General features: G+C 43.1%; 1 protein-coding gene across 6 annotated transcripts in view; it reads left to right on the top strand.

Annotated features, from left to right (window-relative positions):
* The first annotated feature begins 788 nt into the window (after positions 1 to 788).
* Positions 789 to 19771, top strand: part of LOC311051205 (desmocollin 2-like protein) — a 41622-nt gene continuing 22639 nt past the window's right edge. For 2 of the 6 annotated variants that reach the window (XM_084065640.1, XM_084065642.1), the window contains exons 1-9: positions 789 to 1127; positions 6701 to 6791; positions 8501 to 8709; positions 9495 to 9797; positions 11037 to 11192; positions 12025 to 12169; positions 14454 to 14608; positions 15238 to 15372; positions 18590 to 18775. In XM_084065640.1, coding sequence (XP_083921766.1) covers positions 1083 to 1127; positions 6701 to 6791; positions 8501 to 8709; positions 9495 to 9797; positions 11037 to 11192; positions 12025 to 12169; positions 14454 to 14608; positions 15238 to 15372; positions 18590 to 18775 — 1425 coding nt within the window. In that variant the 5' untranslated portion in view covers positions 789 to 1082. Of the gene's footprint in view, positions 1128 to 6700; positions 6792 to 8500; positions 8710 to 8814; positions 8912 to 9494; positions 9798 to 11036; positions 11193 to 12024; positions 12170 to 14453; positions 14609 to 15237; positions 15373 to 18589; positions 18776 to 19771 lie in introns of those variants that run through there. The other 4 variants (XM_084065641.1, XM_084065643.1, XM_084065644.1 and 1 more) reach the window with 4 other exon arrangements.

Raw genomic sequence — 19771 nt, forward strand, 5'->3', positions numbered from 1 at the left:
TTGTTATGACTGTCTGTGTGAACAGAGACATCTGTCAGTGAGAAGAAGAAGGTGGTGAACAAACATCTAAAACTACCTCCCTTGACACCAACAACATGAACGACGATGTGCCGACAGCCCTGAAAGTGCTGACAATGGGCGAAACTGCAGTGGGGAAGTCCAGTCTGCTTCTGAGGTTCACAGAAGACACTTTGATCCAAAGCAGACTTTGACAATAGGCGTGGACTTCAAAGTGAAGACAATCGCCATCGACGGGAACAAAGCTAAACTGACCATATGGGACACGGCTGGACAGGACCGATCCAGCCACTACTACTACCGCGGTGCGCAGGGAGTCATACTCGTATATGACGTCACAAAACGGGACACTTTCACACAACTTCGTACAGCCAATTCATGTAGGTTTAAAGTGGTTTGCTACCTCTGACACTCTCTCACTGCTACTGTCTGTCTCTCCTGTCCCAGGACAGGGGATGATGAGTCACAGGTCAAACAGGTCATGACCCCTGTGTCAGCCCCTGCTGGTCATATTATTTATTTATTCACACGCACGCACACGCACACGCACACACACACACACACACACACACACACACACACACACACACACACACACACACACACACACACACACACACACAGAGACAGCCAAAAGTGTGCCTGGCTTGTGTGGGTGGAGTTCATCACTCACTCTACGACTCCCCCCCCCCCCCTCTCTCTATCCCTCTCTCTCTCTCTCTCTCTCTCACACACACACACACACACACACACACATACACACACTCAGCCAGGACAGGGGGCGGTGCAACACCATGTCGAGAAAGATATTAGTGAAAAGTAGTGGACAGTTGTTGTCTTCCCTAACCGCATAGATAGACAGACTGAATACCACACTGACTGACTATGCAGTGAGTGACAGACACGCCCTCTTATGGACCCTATAGTTGACCTCTGGTAATAACGGGTGTATTGTGTTGGAGGAGACACCCGGTCACCCCGACCCGTCGCATCTCACCCCGGGGGGACACTGGATTGGCTCGGATTATAAAAAGAGTTTATTCCATCCATCCATCCATCCATCCATGGCCCCGGGCGGCGATTTATTACTGTGTCTCAGCCTGTTTGCGGTGAGTGATGCATCATTATGAGCTTATTATAGATTATTCGTATTATGTTTAATTGATTGGACACGTTATAACGGTAAAGCTGCTGTCAGATCAGGTGTTCTTATTGGACCGACGAGTGTTGCAGTTATTTTTAGTTATTTATGGGGGAAGAAAACAAATAAAAACCGAAAGTTGCGCAAAACTTGCAACAGGTTGTGTTTGGAATGTTGGAATGCCCCTAAACCCTGAAACATCATGACTGACTGTCATGGATGAACTTCAACCTGGTGTTTGCACTTTCTCCCTCTTTGGTCCGTACATCTACATAAACGTTCATATTTCAAATATAAAGTGCTTACCTCATAGCTACAGATGTTAGAATTATGTTCGGGCCACCAGAGGTACCCGCATTTCCTATTGTTCAATAAAAAAAAACATTTTAATCCGATCAGTGGCCATTCTTTTCGTATTTCCTCCGTATGCTTTCACCTAGGTGACCCTATCGGTTGGGAGGTGTATGGCACGCTGATGCGCTATAACTCTATGAGAAAATGGCCATCGGTCGGATTAAAACGCTTTTTTATTGAACAATATGGAACATACAGGTACTTTTGATGGTCCGTACATAATTATAACATCCGTGGCCATGAGGTCAGCACTTGTTATTTGACTTATTAACATTTATGTTGATGTACGGGCCGTAAAGGGAGAAACTGCAAACATTATGTTGAAGATCATCCATGACTGTCATCATGACAGATGACCGTCACGTTATCCATGGCTAGGAATGTCCCGTCGGTCCAGAGTCCGCTGTTTAACCGTAATCTACACTGTTGAATGGCGGTGTCGCGCGCCGAAAACTAGCAGATCTACAAGCTCACACTGCTTGTGAGCTTGTAGATCTGCTATTTTTCGGCGAGCGAGACTAGGCTTCTTAATGTCCTGCAGCGAAAGAAAACGCTGCTTTGGTCTTTACAATAAAAGGGGAGGAACACCTTGTACCCCTGGACTGTTAACTCTTCATGGTATGTTGGCAATGGTGGAAAGAAGTAGCCTATACTCACATGTTTTACTTGAGTACTTAAGTAAAAGTATCAAATTCCACATGTAGAACACACAGGACAAGATAAACAGTATAGTACTTGAGTATAAAAGTACAAAAGTATTGGCATCAAAGTGTACAAAAAGTAGAAAGTACTCACATGTTTTACATAAGTAAAACTATCAATACCACACCATAGAAAACACAGGACAAGACAAAGAAGACTAGACCACAGGACTCAACAAGAACTGTATTCAAAGGTTACTTGAGAATAAAAGTACAAAAGTATTGTTATAAAAATGTTCTTAAAGTACCAAACGTCGAAAGTAGGCTACTCATTCATTGTGCAGAATGTGCCATTTCACAACTTTTCAAATGTTTCAAATGTATAAAATTATTTTGAAAATAGCAATCACTGCATTGATGCATTGTGAGCTTGTAGATCTGCTATTTTCAAATGGCCGAAATATATATAGGGCTGAAGTGGTTAATGTATGTTTTGTAATTATAATCTAAATCTACAATGTAGCTTAAGTTTTCAAATAATTGTAGTGGAGTAAAAGTATAATTTTTGCCTCTGAGATGTAGTGGAGTAGAAGTAAAAGTACTGAAACGTGGAAATACTCCAGTAAAGTAAAAAATAATACCTCAAAATTGTACTTAAGTACAGTACTTGAGTAAATTTACTTAGTTACTTTACACCACTGGTCATAAGTCATAACACATAAAAGGCCAGTTGTTAAAAGACAGGATTATCCCCATAGGTTCATAAAAAGCATAAACTATAAGTAGAGACGTGCTCCATTTCTTTGCACTGTCTGTGTGACAGAATAGCAGTCAATAACAGTGTCAGGTCGGCACCCATTTTACAGGGAAAGAAGTTAATATTCAACCAAAGACAACATGAGCTGTAATAAAAATCTAAGCTTAAATACAACCCAGCATAAAAGCCTATGGGATTACAGGTCTGTACAGCTGAAATCATGCAGGGTTTTGCACGTGGCTTGTTGCATGGGACTAGGATTTTATATATAGGTTCAATTATTATTTAGTTCACAAGTTCTCAATGTCCGGCCCGGGTCAGGGGTCAACACTCTCAGAGATAACACTGAGGTATTTATACAGTGTACTGTTTTGGGGTCGCAGAGATAAAAAACTGCTATCAAATAGGGGTCCATATACCAGCAGAAATATAGAATATGGGGGCAGTAGCATGCCCCTTAGACACAGGCCAGGGTCTGATCAGCCTCGGTTGGGTCTCCTCGAGGAGGGTGTCTGTAGCAAGACCCCAAACACCCAGTGTAACAACACTGATGATGTGTCCAAGTTTGTGCATCAGTAGATGTTTTTATTTAGGCTACTAACAAAATCACTACCACTTTAACCCTATTGGCTATTCGAAAATAGCTGTTCTGTGAGCTTGTATATTTGCTCTAAAAAAACAAAATAATACAACGCAAGTGTTGTATGGGGGTCCATGGCCATGATGATCCGCGACAAATTATTAATTTGGGGGTCCTGGACATGAAAAATGTTTGAGAGACTCTGGACTAATGCATATGCATATCAAACTAGGGGTCCTTGGAATAAAAATAATGTGATGGAAAATGTGTGTGTGTGTGTGTGTGTGTGTGTGCGTGTGCGTGTGCGTGTGCGTGTGCGTGTGCGTGCATGCATGCGTGTGTGGTGGAAATAAGACACTCATGCAAGCTGACTTATAAATACTTCTATGGAATAGCTGCTGTTCACATGAAAAGTTCTTCAAGTTATGTAATAAAATGCCACAGGTCACATGTTCACCTGGCCTATAGTTCCTGATATTTATTCACATCCCTATAGCTTCTCTATATTCTGGGGCAAACATTCAGAGAAGATAGCTGATCTAGACTAGAGCCCTGGGGGCGGCAGTAAACTAGGGTTTAAGAGGTCAAGTGTCTGAGTGTGTAAAGTTGTCATTTGATCTATTTATAAATCTGATCGTTTTTTTTCCTTATGAAGTTATGAAGTCAGTTGGAGTCAAAAACCTTTGACTCCAACATCTTAATGAAATGAAATAAGAATGTTGACTCTGGCTTTGTCCAATGTTCCAATGGTGATTCTGGAAAGTTAAGCAAATTCGGGCATATTTTCCTAATGCCTAATTTGCATATTTAAATATACAATTTCAGAAAACTTGTAATACGAAAAAATCATTGTCTTCATGTAAGTAATCAACTGGGGAAGTTTCATTATGATAACTATTTTTTACATTTTGTATTTTTTTCACCTGTCATGTATGTATGGGGAAAATAACAAAATGTGTGATAACTATGAAAAAGCTGCTCCTGTGGAAAGGTTATCATACATTTATTTACTTTTATTGACCCTATAAACAATTTAATATACTATGGTTTTGCCCACTCTTTCGATAATGAGATCTTGTCTGGCTCATGGACTAAATCTCTTCTGTGGCAACACAATGCGTCACACTGTGAGCTTGTAGAGTGTTGATCAAGCCTATATGTAAAAAGGAGGAGGGATACAGGATCTGGTTACATAGAAATATAATCTGGATATCCTGACATAACATGTCCTGCCGTGATCGTGAAGTCTCATTTTACAAATGTCCCAAACTGTGTTATGGCTGTTTATCGCTGTTCTCCTTTTGGTGAGAGAACAAACCATGTCTCACCACATGCAGTTTGAAATGCAAACTTGTATGTATACTGTACCTGACATTGGATTAAGCCATGCAGTCCGGGAACACATCTGTGTCATTTTAGATTTCTTTGGCCATTTAAAAATAGCAGATCTACCAGCTCATTGTGCGGCACCGAGTGCCGCACTATGATCTTGTAGATTGCTTGTTTTAGAAGAGCACGCTTTTAAGACTTTCGGTGATTAGTAGTTTTCTTGCCTACCTATGTTGAATGCACTTATTTATTGTAAGTCGCTTTGGATAAAAGCGCCTGCTAAATGACTGTAATGTAATGTAATGTAATGTATGTAATGTAGATCAGCTATTTTTTCTCTCTTTGAAAATCTTTGCAAATCTTTGAATAGCCTATGCATTTTTAAAGCGAACATTTTTAACTCCAATATTTGCTTCTGGGGCATATTTTGAGATGGGGGTCCGCAGCCAAATACATATGATTTTGGGGGTCCTTGACATGAAAAGGTTGGAGCACCACATAGCAACTGTTTGGATTTAGAAGACATTTTTAGATTATGTATTTGGCTGGGGACCCCCCATCTCAAAATGTTTTGTACGATTACGATTTTTCAAAATAGACAAATAAATCTTGAAATGACAGAGATGCGTTCCCGGTCTTAATGGATTAAGGGCTAATTTATTCCTTGTTGCTTGACTGTGACAATATTTATCCCCATGATAATAATTATGGTTATATTTATTCAATTCAGCACGATCACAACACAGGTTTAAAAATACAGGTGCCATTAAAAACACTGAATTATTTTTTGCTGTTTACAATATCAAACCTCAATCTCAAATAAACACATTTGCAATTGTGTCAGCTAACGATCTCTCAGACACAAAAACGTGTCAGTTATGTGTTCAATTGTCAGTCTGTGGGATCGGTTGGGGATGGCTGATTTAAGCAGTCACACTCTGGCCTCAGTCAAAATAACTGGACCCAGAACTAGTTGTGACTACACACACAGAACACACCTGCTGTGCATCGATGCACAACGGACAGGACCTAAATCTCAACAGTTTTCTGAAAAATGTATGTTTCTATATCAGTGGTGCTCAATCTTTTTCATGTCAAGGACCCCCACAATTATATGTATTTGGCCGCCAACCCCCATCAAAATATCTTCTTCCAGGGACCCCCCAGAAGCAAAGATTTGAGTTTAAAATGTTCGCTTTAAAAATATAAATATTCAAAGATTTGCACACATTTTCACGATTTTTCACAAATAGCAGATCTACAAGCTCGTAGCGCGGCACTCGGTGCCGCGCTATGAGCTTGTAGATCTGCTATTTTTGAATAGCCCAAAGTGTAAAATAATGCTTTTTAGCTCAAATCTAAAAATGACACAGTTCCAGGTCTTAATGGGTTAAGAGAGAGACAGCCTCTGTCATAACAGGTTGGGTATCTGCTATTGCTGTTTATTGACTTGTGTCTACCACATACACACACCAAGGAATGGCACGCAGTTTGTGGCTACTTGGGAATATAAAGAGAGCTTTTGTCCTAAAAACCCCTGGCTGTCATCTGTCCTGTCCTAGTTATTTATTCATGTATTTATTGAACTTAAAGTAAATAGTTTGAATAGTGTCTGTACTTTACTTGAGCATTTAATATCTATCACCACTTGTGGTTTTCTGACAGGTGCTTTTTCAGGCCAGTTCTGAAAGAAGCCAGTGATTGACTTTGCGTTGGTGTTGTGTTAAATGCTGTTGTTTGTGTCACTGTCATTTTGTTTGTGTTCTTTATAAAGTGCTGTGTGTGAAGTGTTGAGATAAGAAGAAGGAGAACAGGGGGGGGGGGGGGGTCATGGCTAGTTGAACAGAGCATGGTTTGTTAATCCTGTCCGGTTTCTCCAGGTCTTATCTCCACCCGTGTCGTCATGCATTCCACATTCCATCGCAGCGAGGGTTCCAGTGAGGGTTGACCGCGGTGTTGTCGTCTCTCAAGGTACGGTTGATACCACACCTTCCTGACCACGTACCGGTGGTGGAAAGTTACTATATGCACATTTACCCCAGTAGAACTGCACTTAAAGGGGTATTTCACTTTCAAACATGTTTGGGGTCTACTAATATGTGAGGACCCCAGACAGTTTTTAAGTTGCTTGATTCAGTATGTATACAGTATGTATATATGACACAGTATTCTGTCACATACCAGCATTAGATCTCAGCTGTACCACGTGATTCTACGGATCAATAGCAACAAAGGAGTTTAACCACTTTGCAGCCTGCTGGCATAATAGGGGAACGTTTTCGAAGATTTTCCAAGGATACGTTTTTTTTGTAACAATTAAGTCAAAGAATTTCAAATGACCAGATCTGCAATTTTTCTTATTAGCAGATCTACAAGCTCACAACGCGTCAAAATGCAACACATTTGCTCATTTTCTAATGGGGCATACACTGTAAGTGCTTGAGTTCCTTTCCTTTGCAGAATAGCATAACATGTAGAGTACTTCAGGAAAACTTAAAGCTGTGATCTGTGCGTGCATGTGTGTGTGTGTGTGTGTGTGTGTGTGTGTGTGTGTGTGTGTGTGTGTGTGTGTGTGTGTGTGTGTGTGTGTGTGTGTGTGTGTAACCATTCTAGAGTATGTTAAAGAGGGAGTGCCATGTTTTTTTTTCCCCCAGATAACTATATGATAAAAACAAATCTCAAGTCTTTTTCATTCAGTGTGAAAAAAGCAAACGCATTTAACAATCTTATTGTAGTTAGACGTCTGGTAGACTTTTCCACAGACACAATTTATAAATGTTATGATTTTCCTAAACTGAGCTGCTTCACTACACTCTAATAACCACTTGTCAACTTAAATAATTACTTCTTACACTACGTGTTGGGATACTGCACTACACAGTGTTTGGAATGTGTACTGGTACCAGTTCTGCTATACGATAGTGTTTCCAGTAAGAACATTAAAGCTACAAATTGAAGCTCAAATGCTAATTTTCACTCCCTAATGCGTCACAATAGGACTACAAAAACTAAAAGGCACGTATTGGAGCTTCAAATAATACTTGAATCGAGGGATTGGTTAGCTTCCTCGGTAGCTTGCCTGGTAGCAGTGCTCATCTAATAGCCACAATCTCCTGTAATCTAATCCCACCACGAGATTGAGTATTATTTTCCTCTCTCGATTTATTTTTCTCTCTCTATCTAAGGTTAAGTGTTAGGGTTAGCTAACCTAAGGGTTAGGGTTAGCTAACCTAAGGGTTAGCTAGCCCTAACCGTTAGGGTTAGGGTTAGAATTAAGCATATTTTTGTGAGGTTAGGGTTAGGTTCAGGCATAGTTTTGTCGATATGCGACGTAACCATGGCGTCCCGTTATGTAAAAGCTTGACGTTTCAGGGCTACTAGCCTCGATCTCCAGGTTTTTATTTTCCATCAGGGCTACTGACAGAGCCGCAAAATGTGCCGTGCCTTGGGAGTGAGAACGGGTTGGTGGCATTCCACAATTTGGTGGCAGAATGAATTCATCCCCATGTTTGTGTCGAATCTGGGGTACAGTCCATGGAAACTCTTGTTCCGTAGCCGGGGGGTTCCGTGATCACAGTCCATGGAAGCGCATGTAATTATGGGAAGCGCAGAAAGGGAGGCAGTGGTTGTTAATACTTGTTGGTGGTTGGTGTGTGTTCTTGTTGCTCCTCCCCCCCCAGTGCCTTTGGGCGGGTGTCGACGTGAGGGACTCCACCTGACCTCCTCCGACCCCGACTTCGCGGTGAGGGACGATGGCACCATCGTGACGGACAGGGCCACCACGGTGACCTCACAGAGGACCTTCCGGGTGTGGGTGAGCGAGGGGGGGGAGAAGGGGGGACGGCCCAGGGGAATGGACGTCCACCTCCGTCCCTCTGTCCCAACGCAGGTGAGGAATGTCACATGATTTTTACTGTGTATTCTGTTGTTATTATTATTTTTTATGTACCTGCCTAAGGACAGCAGATGGAAATGAGCTGAATGAAATCTTGTACAAAGCATTTTCTTCTGCTTTGAATTGAATGCATTGGAAACTGTTTTTTCTCCTGATAAAATAAACATGATACCATTTGAATCCCTGGGGAAATGAGGTAAATAATAAAAATATAATAATAATAATACTTTCAATTTACGTAACGCTTTTCTTGGTACTCAAAGTCGCTTTACAAAATAGAGCAAACAAACTACAAAAAAAGGCAAAAGGGGGGAAAAGAATTAGGCAGGGAATGTGAGTCTGAAAAGATGGGTTTAGAGGGAGGTTTTGAACAGGGCAAGGGGTGGGGGCGGCTTTGATGTGAGCTGGGAGTGAGTTCCAAAGGGAGGGAGGGGGCGGCAACTGAGAAAGCCCTGTTGTCACCCCATGTTCTTTTTTTTGGTCTTGGGGACATCCAGCAGTGGTGTAACTAAGTACATGTACTCAAGTACTGTACTTAAGTACAATTTTGAGGTATTTTCTCCTTTACTGGAGTATTCCAGGATTTCAGTACTTTTACTTTTACTACTCCACTACATTTCAGAGGCAAATATTTCACTTTTACTACACATTTTGAGCTTGTATCCAAGCTTGTATCCAAAAGCGTCCCCAAAAGTACCCAAAAGTACCAAAAAGCGTACTCAAAAGTACCCAAAAGCATAGAAAAGAAGAGCAGTAACGGTTGTTTTGCTTTCCCTCAGCAGATGGGTAGTAAGCGGCCCACTCAGAAAGCACCATGGGACCAGGGCCCTCAGCAGAAGGGTGGTAATAAGCGGCCCACTCAGAATGCTCCGTGGGACCAGGGCCCTCAGCAGATGGGTGGTAATAAGCGGTCCAGTCAGAATGCTCCGTGGGACCAGTCCCCTCAGCAGAAGGGCGGTAAGCGCTCCACTCAGAAAGCTCCGTGGGACCAGGCCCGCAAGCGTTCCAAGAGGAGATGGAGCCCTCTGCCCTTCAACATCATAGAACACGACACTCCTCCCTTCCCCAAGGATGTGGAACTGGTCAGAATACATATCTCTCTTAAAGGAGCACTTCACCCATTTTTAAAGGAATACTTCACTCAAAAAAACACATTTTTCCTATTACTCACACAGGCATGAAGGAATTTTTCTTTGGTCACATTCCTGAGCCAATAATCCAATAGGTGGTAGTATGGGTGGTATAGGAGACCAATGCTAAACTATATAAAATAATAATATAAACTCCAAAACAACTCTCACAGTGTTAATCACTGATGATCCAGGTTCAAAGAGAATGTTTTAAATATAGTATTGCTCTTGTTAAGATTGGTCTCCTGTTAACTTCAATTAGTCAAATGTTGGATTGGAGGAAAACAATGTATTCAAGGGTTGGGGTAATTGATAGAAAATACATAATTTTTGGGTGAACTATTCCTTTAACTTCTTCATATAATTGATCCTCACTAATGTGTATTATAAGATATCGCGGATCGGGATCGGGACTTGAACCCACAATGCGCTGTCAGGCATTGTGGGCCCATTTCTGTCTACTCTGCCTGTGTCTCAGAGAGCTGTGGAACAGTTCTAGAAACCTGTGGACCGCTAGTAGTAACATTAAGTAGTAACATTCAATACCCATAACATTTAATTTCAGCAGCAGATTATTTATCCATCCATGAAAGCAATATTTTGGGCTTGGAATTTCCTCATTTTAATTCCAGCCCAGTTAGTCTTTGGCATTTGTTTTTAAAAGCCACTCATGTGATTAAATACTTGACATGACCAGTACAGACAGCAGCCCAATGCTGTCTAATATCTGGCTGCGGGGGAACATTTTATTGTAGTTCACATGATGCAGTGGCAGGTAGCCAGCAGGGTTGCCAGATCTGCTTATTATAATTTCCCCGCAATATTTTATTTGAAAATAGCGGATCTACAAGCTCACAACGCGTCGCATCGCGACGCGTTCGCTCTGCGAGTGCTCGCTCTGCGAGGCTCTGCGAGGCTCTGCGAGGCGTTGTGAGCTTGTAGATCGGCTATTTGTGAGGTGTTTGGTGTAGAGGGAAAAAAGAGCAGACCAAGTAAACTAAAAAAGTTCAATCTGAAACACAATTTTATACAATATAGAGGGGGTCCCTGGTTCATCTCTCTCTCAGCTAGGTGGTCCTTGGCCCGAAAACGTTGAAGACCCCTGCATTAGAGGCTATTATTAGCTTCAAAACTAACGTTTGAAAAACCCTCTGTACCTCCTCTGTTGTGTTGTTGTGTGTGTGTATCAAGGTGGGCTCCGACTCGGCCGTCAACTTCTCTGTGTACTACACCATCCGGGGTCCCGGGGTGACCCTGGCCCCCAAAGACCTGTTCTCTGTGGACCGTGACACGGGCATGCTGCGTGTCCACTACGCCGTGGACCGGGAGCAGTATCAGGAGTTTGTGGTAAGGTGGGACTCGAACCTGGAAATATGTCTTAACGCCCAAAAAAACATGGCCCCCTCACGCATTAGAAGGACAACATCAGTCACCAGAACCAAGGACGGGTGTTTTCAATGAATCTATCGTTGGTTAAAATGGAGTTTAAAGTTACAATGGGTTCATATAGGAAGGGGGCGTGTCTGATAAAATGAACATCAAACATCTAAATACTGAATCAAGCAACTGAATTCATGGATATGTTTTGTTTTTTGTCACATTCCTAAGCCAATAATTTGATGACCAGCGATTCCGGCAGCGGTTCCGGTAGGAGACATTAAGGAGACTCTTTGGGCGGATTCACACTGCGGCCTTGAACCAGCCTTGAGGCTGGTTGGAAGGAATACCTGGGAAGGAATTGGTAAAGCTAGCATCTATTATAAGTGTACTTTGTGAGAAGTTTTAGATTTTCGGAATGGTATTAGGTAAGGGTATAGCTTTTTAAAAAACATTGCAAACAAGTTAGGCTCGCCCCCTATTGAAAACCTTATAAAACTTCTCACAAAGTGCACACGCTTTACCAATTCCTTCCCAGGTATTCCTTCCTACCAGCCTCAAGGCTGGTTCCAAGGCCGCAGTGTGAATCCGCCCTTTGTGTCTCCTACCGGAACCACTGCCGGTCATCACATTATTGGCTTAGGAATGTGCCAAAAACAAAAAAATATCCATGAATTCAAGTCACCATGGGGTGAACAATCAATAGAAAAAAAGTAATTTTGGGGCTGAACTATCCCTTTAAGTGCTGTACAGACAGCATCTAAACCGTACATTGAATAAACGGTGGTGTTTGTGTGTCCAGTTTGATGCTCAGGTGTGGGACAGCCGGTCCAACACAGAGACGGACCAGCCGCTGCCCATCACGGTGCTGGTGATGGACATCAACGACAACGCTCCCACCTTCACCGGACCTCTGGAGTTCCATGTAACAGAGCAGAGCAACGTCGGTGAGCTGCATGCTGACATAACCTTCTGTACAATATATCAGCTTTATTGTCACATCACAGGTTTACAGAAGTCAAAAATTAAATCACATCTTTATAATGAGGGCATTAATATTGGGGGTGGTTGGCAGAGGCTGACAGAGATAATCCAAATGTCAAAATTGCTTAAAAAAAACAGGCTAACGAGGCTATAATTATAACAACCTTCAGGCGGCTATGTTCGGCGTGAGACACCGTTGTACGACATAACGTAAATCAGGCATTACACAGAATCTGTACACTAACATTTCTGTCAAAGTTAGACTCCAGCCTGAGTCTTTGTGTCTGTGTGTGTGTGTGTGTGTGTGTGTGTGTGTGTGTGTGTGTGTGTGTGTGTGTGTGTGTGTGTGTGTGTGTGTGTGTGTGTGTGTGTGTGTGTGTGTGTGTGTGTGTGTGTGTGTGTGTGTGTGTGTGTGTGCGTGCGTGCGTGCGTGCGTGCGTGCGTGCGTGCGTGCGTGCGTGCGTGCGCGCGCGCGTGCGTGTGTGTGTGTCTGTCTGCATGGGTGAATGGGTTCATAGGTGCTAAATCAAGGGTAAAAAACGTGGGTACGGTATTTTCTCGCTTGAAAAAATGTAAGGCACCTGGAATGAAGTAAGTACGACAGGGCATGTGTGTGTGTGTGTGTGTGTGTGTGTGTGTGTGTGTGTGTGTGTGTGTGTGTGTGTGTGTGTGTGTGTGTGTGTGTGTGTGTGTGTGTGTGTGTGTGTGCGCGCGTGTGCGTGCACGTGTGTGTGTGTGTGTAGTGGTTAAGGTGTGACGTTATCTTGACAGGGACAGCACATGATGAATCACATCCCAGTGAAAATGAAGAGAAAACACAAAACAAAGCCTGTTTGTCCAGTTCTGTCTGTTTGCCCCCTATGTGTCTGCCTGCCCGCTATGTGTCTGTCTGCCCGCTATGTGTCTGTCTGCCCGCTATGTGTCTGTCTGCCCGCTATGTGGCTGCCTGCCCGCTATGTGTCTGTCTGCCCGCTATGTGTCTGTCCTGGATTGCCTGTCTGTATGTCTGGCTATGAGTGTGTGCTTCCTAACGTAGGGTCCGGGGAGTGGTCCCTGGACCCTACTTTGAGAACCACTGGTAAAGTGTACTATATTAGATTGCCTATTGTTTATTAGTGTGGTCGGCTGCCTTTTGTCAAACACAGTATCGTAATTAGTGTGGTTGCCCTCGGCAACGTGTATAGTACATTTCAACGAGGCAATTCATAGAGCTTTACACAAAACATCAAGCAAAGGAAACACAATCATTAAATGACATTAGGATACAATAAAACAAAAGAAGTAAAAAATAACAAATACAGTGCAGATTAGAGGCAGAAAAGTAACTGAATCAAAGGCATCAAATAGAAAGGTTGTTAGTTGTGTTTTAAAAGAAATAAGAGTGGCAGCAGACCTGCAGTTTTCTGGGAGTTTCTCTTCAACAGTTTTTTTTATTTATTTTGTCATAAACATACAAGGCCCACTTGAAACATCACAAAAGTGTCTGCGGCTTACCACTTAACCCATTAAGACCTGGAACGCATCTGTGCCATTTTAGAACTCTTTAGCTATTCAAAAATAACAGATATACAAGCTCATAGCGCGGCACCGAGTGCCGCGCTATGAGCTTGTACATCTGCTATTTTTGAAAAATCGTGACATTTTTTTTTTTTACATTATTTTCCAAAAACTGTTAGGATTTAGAAAAGTTTTAGAATCGGCCTCAGTTAACACGTCAGCCGAATGGTCGCTGAATGGTTGCCGTGTTAAGTGGTCGTACGGGTGGTCCGCAAACACTTTCGTGATCCTTCAAGTGGACCCCCGATTAGGGCTGTGAATCTTCTGTTATCTCACGATTCGATTCCGATTCTTGGGGTCACGATTCCGTTTTTCCCCCCGATTTTTTCAAAACAAACGATTCTCGATTCAAAAACTTTTTTTTTTTCAATTCAAAATCGATTTTGATTTTTGATTCAAAACGATTCGCGATTAAAAAACGTTTTTTTTTCTGATCAAAAAACGTTTTTTTCTGATTAAAAACATGTTTTTCCCGATTCAGCCCAGAACTTGCCGCTTCTCAAAAAAAAAGTTTTTTTGAAAATGAGAATCGATTCTGAATCGTCCAACATGAGAATCGCGATACGTATTCAAATCGATTTCTTTCCTGCAGCCCTACCCCCGAGTCAGAAAAGGTTGAGGACCCAGTGACAGTTCATATTAGTATTTTCAGATTGTCTGACGTTTGGTTATTGTGTGGATGTGTCACAGGTACGGATGTGGGGGTGATCCTCGCTGCTGACATAGACCTGGAGGGGCACCTGCACTCCAAGATCAGGTTCACCCTGCTGACTGCCACCCAGCTGTTCAACATCCACCCGGGACTGGGACACATCTCCACCAAAACAGCCACCCTGGACAGAGAGGTGCAGCTTTCTCATTTATACTGTATATCGGGGGCTAGGGATTTTTAAAATCTTCTTGGGTTTAAAATCCTCTTAACGGACCTTGTATTGAACTGTACTTCTCTGTGCTTTTTTTTTGCAAACTGCTAATAAAGTATTCAATCAATCAAATCAATCAATCAATACGCATACAGAAGCAGCAGCAGTAGCACTAGCTGACTAGCAGATGTAAATTCAAACGAACGCAAGCGGTTTCATTTGCAAAGGTTGTGATATGATCTGAGAAGACACTTTAGCCTCAGCTGTCCAACGCACGACATGTTGTTTGGACCGGTCTCGTCTCGGCACCGAGTGCCGCACTATGAGCTTGTAGATCTGCTATTTGTTTTTATCGTTAAAATGTGTGCAAATCTTTGAGTTACAAATGTTTGCTTTAAAAATACATATTCAAAGATTTGCTAAATTTTTTACGATTAAAAATAATAGCAGATCTACAAGCTCATAGTGCGGCACTATGAGCTTGTAGATCTGCTATTTTCGAATAGTCAAAGACATCTAAAATGACAGAGATGCGTTCCCGGTGTTAATGGATTAATGATCTTCATTCATCATGGCACGATGACTTCAGGTTGTTTGTCGGACGTTTCTAGGCCCAGGCGTCCATCCCTGTGACGGTGGAGATCCGGGACATGGACGGAGCCACGACGGGTCTGTTCAGCACGGCCACGGCTACGGTCAACCTGGTGGACATCAATGACAACCCCCCCACCTTCAGAGAGACCGCCGTGAGTCCCCTCCCACACAGCACAACACCTCTTTGACGTTTCATATGGACGTACAGAAAAAGGATTACAAACTTTAGTTTATTTGTTATGTAGATCTGCTATTTTTGAATAGCCAAAGTATAAAAGGTAATGGTGGTTGAACTGATTTTGGTGGTATATTAACACATTTAGCTGGGGACTGGTAATCATTTGATGACCGGTGGAAAGATGCTAATGCCTGCGGTAGGAGACTCAAAGAGTCTCCTTTGAGTCTCCTACCGGAGACTCTGCCGGTCATCAAATTACTGGCTTAGGAATGCGACAAAAACTAAAAGATTTCGATGAATTCAATGCTTCATGGGGTGTGTAATTGTTTTTTTTTTGGGTGAACTACTCCTTTAATGGTGCAGTCCGCAATACATTGTGGTCTTGTAGGTCTGCTATTTCCAGCACACGACACCGCTGTACAACATAAATTAGGCTTCTCTCTATGCAGACAAAGAAAATCCTCTGTGTAACTGAGGACAGTTTGTCTCGTGTCGACATTCCATCTGTCAAGGTGACAAGGCCAGAATAGAAGTCGTTCTCTGTCATAGAACTTCTCTACCGAAACCGTCTTATCTCATCTCCATCAGCACAGGATATTGTATAGCTCAGATATGTCATAATATGTCATGTTTTGTGACACCTCTACTGAGACATTCTATAGGCCTTTAAAGACCTGATGAATCCTCCCTCATGGAGAGAGAGAGCTACACACTTGACCTGCTAACCTAATCACTTAAAATTATTATTTTTAGCCAAAGGGGTCCCCGGCAAAAGTAGGGGAGAATGGGGTCGAAAGTAACACTTTTGACATTTTCCTTCATAATTCACAGAATACTTGAAATATACTAGTCATCTTTTGTTTTAAGAAACATATATATGTGCCCTAATTACTAATACCATTTATAAGCTTTCACTGTCACAGTGTGGGGCAGAGAAGTGTAGGACCCAAGCGCAGACAGTGAGCGGAGACAGAGAGATTCAGATGCAGGGGGATTTATTAACTAAACAGGGAGTACAAGGCAACACTAGGTAACAGACAGAACACAGCAACAACATTAATGAACAACACAGGCTGGAAACAGAGGGGCATATAAATAGACAGGGACTAACTAGGCACAGGTGAGAACAAAGGACAATTAACACATGATTGGCTGTAACAGAACAAGACACAGGTGAACTACAATTGCAAAGACATACTGGTGAGACAAGACAGGAAGCAACAACTTGGGCTGACAGGAAACACCACGACAACACTACAAAATAAAGGTACAAGGAGAACAGGGAACAATACAACAGAAAGAGTGGCCAAAAGGGTCCAATACCATATAAGGTCAGACAAGGGCTAAATAATAAAGGCACAGTCCACGGTCCGAGGAGCGGACCGTGACATTCACTAGTAATAGTCCATGAGCCAGACAAGATTTCATTACCGAAAGAGTGGGCAAAACCATACCTACATTAAATTGTTCATAGGGTCGGAGACATATATACTTCACCCCGCAACGGTATTGTGAACAGCTGGCATACAATCTCACATCGCGTCGCGGATGTGACCGTTGTGAGCTTGGAGGTCTGCTGTTCTCTGCCGTTCTCTGTGCAGAACAGCTTCGCACGGCGGAGCATAAATTAGGTTTGAGGGGATACAGCTGCGCGATCAAGCAGGCTCTGGTGCCGTGATCATAGAGCGCTCCCTCTGCGACTGGAGGTGGGGTTTGGGGGACAACTGCTTTGAGAATCGCTACAATTGTTTACACACAAGTTGACACAATGTAAACCATGGTATATATTAACATTTTTGTGACCACTTTTACATTGCATCTAATGAGCGGTCATACTGGTTCTGTTCAGTGTGACGTTGTCTGGAAATGTGTCTATATAGGCCGTGAATCTGCAGTTCTTTGAGTGTCAGTTGCGTTGCTCATAGCGTTTTGAGGGGTCGTGGGGTTTATTCTATAGTTCCCAGGCTGTCACTGCCGAGACACAGCCCTGGGGGGGGTGAGAATAAGGCCACGCACCACACCCTTATTTTTACTATCACTAGCTGAAGGTCTGCAGTGTAAACATCAGAGATTAAGGGAAGATTAAACCATCTAATAGCCTTGTTAGAATGTTGTAACTACACAGCGGTTTCTGACTATAGGTGCTTGTTTTGTTTTTATTACTGGATTCCAGACCCAGCCCTGTACAAATTCCTCCTATTGTTCCAACAATGTATTCAGAAACGTAATACTTAATACCACACATCACCACCCCCCCCCCCCCCCCCACACACACACACACACACACACACACAGTTGAAAATAGCAGATCTGCAAGCTTATTATAATGCATCACAACGCAATGCATTGTGAGCTTGTAGATTAGCCATTTTTTGTTGCTTGCCCTACAGCAAAGCAGTTAAAAGTTACACCGTCAAGGAACAAGTATTATTGTTCTTGACACCAGTGAAGCCTCCATTATCCTCAAAAATGACCTTGACAATGTTGATAATCAGGAGCTAAACCACATCAGGCAGAATCACAGCTGGGGAGCTGGAGGAGGAAGCGCACTCTGAATGAAGGGAAATCACACTTCCTGTCAGAGCAGGAAGTATGTCGGACAGGACGTTTACATCAAAACCAAAGTGGGGTCCAGGGACCCCCAGGGGGGTCCTTGAGGGGGTTCCAGGGGGTCCCCAGCAAAATGTGTTACTATAGCATCAAAATCTGTTCAACCACTTGAAGTTAGACCCCTAGGGGGTCCTCAGAGTTACAAAAGGGGGTCCGCCAAATCTTTGTGATATGATTTTTTTTTTTACCGTAACCACTTGAACCCTAGCATCCCTTTTCTGAGGAGAACTTTTAGCCAAAAATAGCCGATCTACAAGGTCTCAACGCCTCGCGCTGCGAGGCGTTGAGAGCGAGGCGTTGAGAGCTTGTAGATCTATTTTTGGCAAAGAGGCTATAGGTGTAGAGGGAAAAAAGAGCAGACTAAGTTAAAAAAAACTTGAATCTTAAACACAATTTTATACAATATAGAGGGGGTCCCTGCTTCATCTCTCTCTCAGCTAGGGGGTCCTTGGCCTGAAAACGTTGAAGACTTTAAACTGTACACACAACACTGTTGTTGTTGTTTTTCAGTACAAGGCCACAGTAGAAGAGAACAACATGGTTTATACTTTACATATAACACTATTTGTTGTTGTTTCCAGTACAAGGCCACAATAGAGGAGAACAAAGCCGGGGTTCTGGTGCTCAGGATCCCCGTGGACGACAAGGACCAGGAGAACACCAAGAACTGGAACGCCAAGTTCACCATCACCGAGGGCAACGCCGACGGAGCCTTCAGGATGGAGACCGACCCCAAAACCAACGAGGGGCTGCTGTACGTGGTCAAGGTGAGACACACACACACACCGGTGGTATTATAAGACCCAATGGTTCTCAACATAGGGGTCGGGGACTTCTTGAGGGGCTTCTTGAGGGGCTTCCAAGAACCCCTAAATGAGTTGGTTAGGAACCCATTTATACACAAACAGTATAAATCAGCTGCTTCAGGGTTTGAGTGTACAGACGGAGACACATCTTTAAACCACCTGTGGTCCAAAAGCAGATACAATTTTCCGTGTGGTTTATGGTGTTCAGACTTGATAAAAAAACAATCTCACCACTAGAATCTACCACAAGAACACTGGCTTTTATCTCAGTATTTCATTAGAGGCATTAGAGGCAAACATGTGCGTCTTTCTAATCTGTGTGGTTCTACACATAAAGAGGAAGAGCGACGTGATATTTGTTTTGCTGGTTAGATAATATGACCATGGCCATTAATTAAACGTACACGTTGTCAGTGGGATATATTGCAGACACACCCAAACTTTAGGCTCCACACGTAACAGTTTTGGACATAAGCGGTTTCCACCCGACAGAGACTATATGATGTAGTCTCTGACAGAGCAGGGTGGAATCTCTGTGCCTGATCCACTGACCTCACTGTGTGCGTGCGTGCGTGCGTGTTTGCACGGCTAAGCGAGAAAAGCTGGTCAACTCTCTCGAGGATTAATAACGTCTCACAAAACCAACAAAGTGTAATCTCGCACCACGCTCACATCTCAGCTTATCGGCACGAACGGATGGATCGCTCGTGTGACTGACTGGTGTGTGTGCATGTGCGTGTGCGTGTGTGTGTGTGTGTGTGTGTGTGTGTGTGTGTGTGTGTGTGTGTGTGTGTGTGTGTGTGTGTGTGTGTGTGTGTCCACGTCAACCTGTGAATGTGAGTTCACTCGTGCTTGTGTGTGTGTGTGTGTGTGTGTGTGTGTGTGTGTTGGTGTGTGCGTGCGTACATGCGCGTGCCTATGCTAATATGCCACCAGGGTGATAAGACGTGAGTGCTG

The sequence above is a fragment of the Gymnoscopelus microlampas genome (genome assembly GCF_963454915.1).
Source record: "Gymnoscopelus microlampas genome assembly, chromosome: 9".
Classification (NCBI taxonomy): domain Eukaryota; kingdom Metazoa; phylum Chordata; class Actinopteri; order Myctophiformes; family Myctophidae; genus Gymnoscopelus; species Gymnoscopelus microlampas.